At 31.3% G+C, this 10048-nt stretch overlaps 1 protein-coding gene across 1 annotated transcript; it reads right to left on the bottom strand.

The window, feature by feature from the left end:
• Nucleotides 1-2195: 2195 nt before the first annotated feature.
• LOC135961641 (uncharacterized) lies at nt 2196-9047 on the bottom strand. The gene is made up of 8 exons (XM_065513169.1): nt 8820-9047; nt 8460-8718; nt 7161-8399; nt 6458-7079; nt 6277-6390; nt 6020-6211; nt 5815-5952; nt 2196-4633 (listed from the first exon to the last, which is right to left on the bottom strand). Exons 2-8 carry the CDS (start codon nt 8708-8710, stop codon nt 2534-2536), a joined length of 4656 nt encoding a protein of 1551 aa, XP_065369241.1. The 5' UTR covers nt 8711-8718; nt 8820-9047; the 3' UTR covers nt 2196-2533.
• Between the last annotated feature and the right edge of the window lie 1001 nt (nt 9048-10048).

Here is a 10048-nt window from a genome sequence, read left to right as displayed (position 1 = left end):
AATTGTTAAATTGCACTTTTAAATATTAAATTTATTTATTTTCACAAAATTATTTCTTTATTTTTAATTTTCACAGCACTTTTTTAAATGTTAAATTTCACAAAATATTTGTTTATTTTTTTAAATTACAATACTCGCTTGCTTTTTTTTAACCCAGATATGCCGACTGTACTACATGTAGTACATGTAGTTCTTGTTTACAGAATACGTCACGTTTATCAAAATACCATTTTTTGTTGTTCACATACTTAGTACTCACCACTATCTCATGGGAGATTGTGTGATCGCATTATTTTTTGCTACTATTTTTGAGTTATTGAATTTTTAGTTTGTGATATTTTCTAAATGCCCCCATATTTAGTCATTATGGACATATCTCGTTTGTGCTGAAAGTAAAATTTTGTACATTTACAAGTGAATAAATACTATATTTTTTTGGAATTTATATTTATGAAGAGTAGCTTGATTGTTATGTGCATGAATGTTTCATTATTGCGTTTTAGTTTTTTTGTTGTGACCCCAAAAACCTATATATAGGACGACTTAAAAAACCACTTTTTTTAATAAATTTTTAAAAAACTTTAATTGCACTGTTTTTTATTTCTCATTTGCTTCCAAAATAATATAAAAGTACTTTAAAAATGATCAAGCTCAAGCCGTCGGCATATCTGGGTTAAATAAAAAATGTAAACATAAACAAAGTTTGACATATAGCAAGGCGAATCTAATAAGGTGACCTCACGAGAACAGCTGACTCAAGGCGTATTTAACAAGGTGACAGCAGTGGCGAATTGAAATAAATACAGGCGAATTCACTTATTTTTTATATATAGAGTTTGACATACGGGCGTACGGGCGAATATTTTTTATATATGTAGTTTGACATTTGTGTGAGCTATTTATATAATCAGCTGTGCTGCCGATGGCACCTTCAATTCGTATTTAACAAGGTGACAGCAGTGGCGAATTGAAATAAATACAGGCGAATTCACTTATTTTTTATATATAGAGTTTGACATACGGACGTACGGGCGAATATTTTTTATATATGTAGTTTGACATTTGTGCGAGCTATTTCTATAATCAGCTGTGCTGCCGATGGCACCTTATTAAATGCACCTTGATCGTATTGCTGTCAAAATATCTTATTTATTTACAATCAAGGCGAATTTACTTTACAGTGCAGTAAATTCGCCTTGTTAAATATTGTAGCCGTCATTAAATTATAATTTTAAATGAAAGTATTAATTTATATAAAATTGGATTATATGCAGTAAAAAGTTATCGAAAATTAACAACATATTTTCAATGACACGTAAAATTCATTGATAATAATCGTTTTACAATAAAATATAGGCCGACTTCATAAACGTAGTAATGCAAAGCAATTACAAGGCGAAGCAATACTTTGTCACAAAGTATATACTTTGTGACTTTGTGACATTCATGAACGCATAAATGTTTTGTAAAGAATCATAAATAAAAACAGTTCACAAATTACAGATGCTGCGCATGAACAAGCATTGCCATACATTATTGTATATTACAGATTTCTGTAGCAAATGTCAAAAAAATAATTTGCCACATATGCGATTGTCAAACTCCATATAAAAAAAAAAAAAAAATAATTCGCGTAAGTTTAACATGCTGTCACCTTATATTAATTTGAGTTAGTAACGTTTTTTTGCTTATATCTCAGCCATTTATGGACAGATTTTTATTAGTAACCTATGTTAGACTTTAGCGAATATATAGATGTAACAGTCAATATATTCAATTCAAAATAAATTAAGACAATAAAAGTATTCTTTAAAAAAAAAGATTTTTTTTTATAAAATATATCTTCACCCTAAATGCAAACGGACGTAACAAAATTTAAAAATTGAGTTTTTGATTGATTGTGGTTCTTTTTATCAAACTACATGCTCACGCAAATTTTTTAGACCCATCAAAATGATCAAAAATGACAACTTTATTAAAGAAATTCAAACGGACGTTTATTATTGATTATACCTATAACGTTTTTTGCTTCTCCTATAAAAAAAAATAAGTGTAGTTACGTCCGTTTGCATTTAAGGTGACGATATGTATTTATAGTTTCATTGTAATCGATTTGAAAATTTTGTTGTCTTTTAATTTTTTTTGGGATAACGTAGCCATTATTCCAGTTTTTTTTCGATCAAAAAGTCGATATCTACTGTTTTTCACCTTGTAGATAGATACATTTTAAAAATCAACAATTTTATTGAGATTTATATTTTATAAATTCACATTCTTATTTCATAGAAAAAAAACATTACATTTTATATTTTAACATATCGCACTCATTCAAGTAGTCACTAATTATCACGAAAATGGTCTCAAATGTGGTTTTCAAGGTGAAAGAGTATCGAAATACGTTGAACTTTTTACAGTAGATAGATTGATGTTGCTAGTTGATTTCTTGCAAAAAGTGAATTTTTAAAAATTTTGAGTTATACAGTATTGTTGAACGAGTGCGAATGTATAAATATGTTTAAATGAATTCAGATTGTTAAAAATATTCATATTCATCAACAACATCATCTATACATTCTTCCACCACAATGCACTCTTCGACCAACTGGCCGTCCACCAATTCCCCTTCGGCAAAATCTTCAACAATACTTTGTAGGTATTCTTGTTCATCCTGTTCCCGTTGATGAATTACATTTTCAGTACATTCAATATTATAGGCTAAATGCTCGACTCCCTCAACATCACTACGATTAGCATACACCTGACCATTACTTAGATCGTTACCCTCTTCATAGACATCATAATTATCAATAGTTGTTTGTTCCTCACTGTAGTCGTGTTCATTGGTGTTGGCATACTCGTGTTCTTTATACACCTCCTCGTTGTTGTAGTCATGGTCTATGATGCCATCAACAAATACATTTTCCTCTTGCGTATATTCCATTTCCATTTTTTGGATGCCTACGTCGATTTCTGTCACATTTGGTAAATTCTGTACCGCTTGATCTGCTTCGTCTTCTTGAGTCTTTATTTTATCCACCGGCTCCAGTTCTCTATCCTTAATTAACTCTTCCAGGAGTTCTTTGTAGTTTTCGCTGGCATTTAAGAGTTCGATTTCCTCTTTGCTCAGTATATTGAAAATGGGTTTGGTGCGTTTGACCAATGCGTCAATTTCATCCCAAGGTACTTTATGGATATCAGTGTAATGTCGACGTGCAGAGTTTGAGTTCGATAATAGAAATTTGGTGGGCAAGCACAAAAGACACAGAACAGTAGTTTCTTTTATGGGATGTTCAATTTTGTTGTGCAGCACCTTTTCCTTGCGTGTATTAAAGATAATTCTGCATTTACAGCAGGCATAAAATTTTTCGCCCGGCTTCAGTTTTTTTCGCATTTCACGACGCCAGTCAAATTCTTGTCTAGCTTCGGTGGAAAAGCGAGTTTTGGTGTCCATTCGAGCTCTGCTTCTCTTAGCAACTTGCTCCACTGTGCCTGGTTCCACGATATGGCGTTTTTTCTGATGCTGTACTATCCGATAATTGGTGAGGGCTGTAAAATTACAAACTACACACTTCAGCCGTTGATTTAAGTGTTTGTCTCGTTTGTGGCAATTCAATGAGCCAATCTGTTTGTATGAAGCACCGCAAATTTCGCAAATCAATTTAAATTTAAATACTTTTTTTGGCCATATTTTTTTGGGCATTACTATCTCAACTCCATTACTATCTTGTTTTATATATGGTTTCTTAACATATTGCTTCATTTTTAAGTGTTTACATTTTTCGGCCCAATGCTTGAAATAGAACTTTTGAGAACACACGCCACATTCAAATTCCGGTGGGAAGTGATGAATTTTATGACGTTTTAAGTCACAGCTACGTTTGTACGATTTCTGACACACATCACATTCATAATTTCCCAAATAGATCTTTGTTCGGATTTTCTTGGGCGCATCAATTTCATTGAGTTTTTTATTTGACAGTTTCGTTTCATCGAATTGCTCTAGAATCTCCTCATCGCTACTTTCATCGTCGTATAGAGTATCGGCATCAAATTCAATAAGATTTTCCATATTCAATTCTGAAGATTCAACATCTATGGTTGATGGAGTTTCGACAGGGGTGCTCGATGGTGCTGTCGGAGTTGTAAACGATTTATTTTTTATATCTTCTGCTGTCTTTTGTGCGACTTTCTCATCCAAATGAAATGCATTTGGTTTAGCTGCTTCAGTTTCCATCAATTTGGGATATTTATTAATGTCTAACGTATCGGGCTTGAAACTTAATTGATTATTGGTAAACTGGATGTCGGATGTTAAGAACTGATTTAGTATTTTAAAATACAGCGGAAACTTGTGCTTATAGGGTTCCGTATTATTGAGATTTTGATTGTGTTCATAGATTTTCTTTAGTATGCGGCAATACCAATCTTTTACACGTTGTATACTGCGGCGCATTTCGAAATCTTGGATATTCAAATCGAAACGATTATTGAGATGAAAACATAGTTTCTTAATACTTTCATCGCAGTTAATAGCATAATTAGTTTTTAATTGTGGACGCCACAATTCGGGGAAGGTTTTGAGCTTCAAAAGAAATTCTATGACAACCATGGGGTTTGTTAAACCGAATAAAATCTGCAAAAAAAAAAACAAAACAAGTAAGAGAGATATATTCGGCTGTGTCGAATCTGTATACCCTTCACCAAATTATATTTTAAAATAAAAATTATAAATATTTTTAGGTAAACAAAATTAAAAAAAAACAAGTAAGAGAGCTATATTCGGCTGTGCCGAATCTTATATACCTTCACCAAATTATACTTCAAAATTTTAAATATTTTTTTTTTTTTTTTAATTTTTTGATGAAAAAAAAAATTCGGGTTAAAAAATATGTTTCCCGATTTTGACCCATTGTAGGTCCAACTTACTATAGCCTTATCTACATCGTTGCAATGACCTTTGAAATATCTATCATTAGATATCCATATTGTCTATATTAATGACTTAGGAATCCAGATATAGATCAAAAATAGGTCAAAAATCGAGGTTGTCCCGATTTTTTGCTCATATCTCCGTTATTTATGGACCGATTTTGCTGATTTTAAATAGCAAACTTCTCGAAAGCATGTCTGACAGAATTATTGAAGATATGGATCCCGAAGATATTTGGGGTCTTCAGAAAATTGATTTCAACAGACAGACGGGCATGGCTTAATCGACTGCGATATCTATAAGGATCCAGAATATATATACTTTATAGGGTCGGAAATTAAAAATGTAGAAATTACAAACGGAATGACAAACTTATATATACCCTTCTCACGAAGGTGAAGGTTATAAAAACAAATTTAAAATTTTTTATTTTTTTAATGAAAAAATTTTTATGCCAAATTTTTTTTTTCAAATTTAAAAACAATTTTTTTTTTTTAAATTCTTGTAAAAAATATTTTTACCCATTGCAGGCGTTATATACGGCTTTGTAAAGGTCTCTGAAATATCTATCATTAGATATCCATATTGCATATATTAATGACTCAGTAATTCTGATTCGCATATATCTCAGCCATTTCTAAGCCAATTTTCCCGAATTAAAATAGCAAGCTAAGCGGTATTATAGCGGATATATTGATGTGTCAATCAGGTATGTAAATTATTTGGGGGCTTTGGAAAGTTGATTTCAACAGACAGACGGACATGATTATATCGACTCTGATATCGATAACGATCCAGAATATATGTATATACTTTATGACGCAAATGAAATTGTGAAGGGTATAAAAGTAATCTTTGGTTGGAAATAAAATATATGTACTTACACCACAACCATTCGTTGGTGTTGGTAACGCATCTTCATTTTCATCATTCGAAAGCATATCATCATTGTCAATCTTACTCTTGATCGATTCCGACATTTTCGTTATAATCGTACCCTTCGATATATTTATATTTGGTTTCTAAAAAATATATAATAATATATAATAATTATAAAATTGGACAAATATTCTTAACTCATCATCTCACCATCTGGCTGGTTGCTGGTTTTACAATTTTTTTCACAACAAAATATCTCGGTCTTGTACTTTGGTTTGCTGTTAACTGTTCTGCTGTTGGTTTGGGTATATATTTAATCACTCTTTGTATATTTAAATTAGAAGGCAATTTAATAAAGGGCTCCTTAAGTGAATCCGTTATTTCAGTGGCTGATTTGGTTGTCTAAAATTCAAAATTCTATTTATTGTATGTTTCTTAAGTATGGAAATAAATTGTTGTTTATTTACATTTGCCGTTTCTTTAGAGATATTTGTTTGGACTTTTTTAATTGTTATATGTGGCGGAATAAGTTTTGCTACTTCATCAAGCAGTGAACTATTATTATTAGTATTGTTCTTTTTCTAAAAGGAAATAAATAAATATATTTATTTCAGTTTTCAAACTAAACCTGATAATAAGATTACTTACCAAAAGAGATCTACTGTTTGGCGTTTTAATAAATCTTGGCTGATTTATCGCCACATTTTCTGTGACATCATCAACATGTTCGATATCATCGCCGTCATCGCTATCTAAACTTATGATATCATCAACATAATCCTTTGACAGCTGCTTCTTAGATGTTTGATTTGAGTCTTGAGATTGATTTAATTGTTTAATGGGTTTAACTGGACTCTTTTGGCTGGACGATAAATCTTTTGCAATGTCTGTGGCCATTTTATTGAGACGTTGAGCAACCAGTCTAGGTTCAAGTGGTAGTTTTTTATAGACCTGTTCATTGACGGAATTGTCTTTGTTTATTAGAGTAACACTTTTTCTTAGAGGTTTCGTAGAAAGATTTGGTGTTTTGGTTTTACTATTCTCTTGACCTGTTGTGTTTGCTGTGTCACATTGTTGTGATTGTGAATTTTCAATGACATCTTCAGTTGAGTCTGATTCATTTTCCTTCTCTTCTACATGATGTACAATTTTAATATGTTCCTTAAAGTCCAGCCACTTGTGCAGTGGAAATATCTCATAACAATAAAAACAATTCAAGTTAAATTCATCTGAGTCTACTAAACCGCAAATAGTGCCATTGCAAGTGAACCTTTCGAGGGTAAATATTTAAAAAATAGAGGTATAAAAATAAAAATAATAAAACTCGATTAATAATCTATGGATTACTTACTTGGTTTGTGCCGATTTAGTGTGATATATAATTCTCTTTATCACTTCCGGCTCTGTTCGTTTTTCCCTATCTGATACCTCAAAGTCTGAATCGGATTCAGCACAGCTCTCCATTTCACTATCTGCAAAATGTTCATTTTCTTCTTGTTGACTTTCGGATGTATTTTGAGCTCTTGCCGTAGAGCCTGGCATATTTAAAGGATCGCTCCTTTTAAATGGCTGTTTAATAACCAATACTTTTGGGGAATTCATTATAACGGCATCATTTTGTGTAGTTTTTTCTGGCGTTACTGTAGAAGTTTGAACAGCAATTGTTTTGTGCCTGGCCATCGTTGGCTGATGTTGTAATAGATCTTTTGATTGATGGTTTGAGCTTGCCACAGTTGCAGCTGAATTAACAATCATTGGCAGATGACGGGGTGCAGACATAATTACTGTAGGAAAAGCATTCATTGACTGGCAGCTTTGGGCCTGAGTGAAATTTGGAATTGTAGGAGCGTATGACTTGGGAACTTGTATAGTTATATTATGTTGAGGTCTAGTAGACAACGTTGTGGAATTATGAAATGGTGGCACTACACGAGAAGCCATATTAACTGGTTGATTATAGTCAAAAGATGATATAGGATTTGACAATGAAACCATTGGTGAATTTTCAGTAGTGGTTGAGAAATTGTTAGTTGACACGTCATATTTAGTTATCACAACATCTGGAAAATTGGGTAATATCGATGCTACTGGTTTGTTGAGATGATAGTCATTGTTTATTTGTCTAGTGGCTGCAATTCTATCATGCAAACTGCGCCGATTGGAAGAAGAGCTGCTCAAGGCGGCATGATTTATGGATGCAACGGGTTTAATGAATTGTGAGTCTTTGTTTATTTTTATTGTGTCATCATTTCTTTCATGTAAATTACGACAACTGGACGAAGAACGTGCCGATGTAGAACTATTTATTAAAATTGATGGTTTTGCAGCAACATTATTCTTTCTTCTACTGTATTCAACAGCAGATGTTCTTGAAGAACCGTACGATTTTTGGGAAAAACGCACAGATTTTTTATCACGAGTTATATGTTTTTGTTTGAGCGATCTTGAAGCATTTAATAAATATCTGCTACGTCTTTTTTTCTTATTCATTACTTCATTTAGAGGTTTATTAACATGCAAAGATAAGTATAAACCGGGGACTGATTTAGCTCCCATACGCTTTGATGCTCTTGCAGGTTTTGTTGATGGGCTATAATTAAAGAAATATGTATATTAGAACGTAGTTCTTGTTATAAACAAATCAGCATACCTTATAGACGATTTGTTACTCTTTAAATCATATTTTTCTAAAATGTGACGCGGTAATTTTTTTATCATCACCCGAGCTTTCCTAAGTTTGTAAAGAAGTGGTGGTGTTGGAGTGTTGCAGTCATTACTATTAACTTCACTTGCTGATATGGTGCTGGTATCACTTTCAATATCTTCTATATCGAAAACTGTAGAATGTGTTCTTTTGTCCTCAGCTTTAAAATCCAAAATATATTCCTCCGGACTCAACATTTTAAATTCTAAAAAAACGGACAAATTAAAAACATCAATAAGAATTATTCCTATATAAACTAGAAAATTATTAGTACGGCAACACTACTAAATCAACACGTGTTATTACTTTAAAGTGAATGTCAAAACTTATTAGAAGCAGCTAACAAAACATTGGTAGAACAAACTAAATTGCACTTTTGGATTTCTTTGTAAACTATTTAGTTATTTCTTTTATTCATTTATGTGTCATTTAACATTTTTATTTGTGATTTATTGTTTTTATTCAGTTGTAAACGATATTTTATACTATGTAATGTATTTATTACACTGCTACGTAAAACTCACGACGCTCGGCATGAAAAAATGTGACACAACTGAATTGTCAAAATATGACAGGGTGTTTCATTAAGCATAATATTGGGAAATTGAAACAAATGGAATTGGAAACTACAGCATGTAACAAATAATAATGAATATACATAGTTTTTTTTTTTAAAAAAAAGGGAAACAACTTTAAATAATATATAAATAATTAGCAAACAAATTTCAACTGCAATGTATCAAGAAGCCCAATTTTTTTTACACAGAATGAAATAAAAATCAATAATAAATAAATATATTATTGCGATCGGATAATTTTGTATGTGATAAATGTACATACTATTGCTACATTTTTCATTTGAGACCCCACAAAGTAAACATATTCTGGATCGTTATAGATAACGGAGTCAATATAGCCATTTCCGTTTGTCTGTTGAATTCAAATTTCCGTAGCCCCCAAATAACTTACATACAAGATTCATACATCGATATATCCGTTATATACCCGTTTTGGTTGCTTAAAAACTAAGTCATTAATATAGACAACATGGATATATAATGATAGATATTTCAAAGACCTTTGCAACGACGTATATAACGTCATAGTAAGCCTCACATACAATGGGTCAAAATCGGGAAAAAAATATTTTCTAACTAAATTTTTTTTTTCACCAAATATTTTTTTGTGATAAATTTTTTTTTTTACAAAAATTAAAAAAATATTTTGAAAAAATTTGCCATAAAATTTTTTTTTTAAAATATTTTAAATTTTTATTTTAAAGTATAATTTACGATTCGGCACAAAAAAATTAATCACAAAAATTACGTGTAGGAAACCATATAATTCATACATTTGCCATATATCGCATTATCGCAATTTCATTTGAATTCTTCTGCCTTCTGAAAGACTGGTTGCATACACTCCATCATGTGGAATTCAATATATAATGTCCATTATTACGATTTTACCTTTTAATAAACCTAATTCTTTTGATTGCAAATAATAGCAGTTTAGTATTCAGTTGAAAATTAAAC

Source organism: Calliphora vicina, chromosome 5, assembly GCF_958450345.1.
Source record: "Calliphora vicina chromosome 5, idCalVici1.1, whole genome shotgun sequence".
Lineage (NCBI taxonomy): Eukaryota > Metazoa > Arthropoda > Insecta > Diptera > Calliphoridae > Calliphora > Calliphora vicina.
This window is presented reverse-complemented; position numbering and strand designations above follow the sequence as displayed.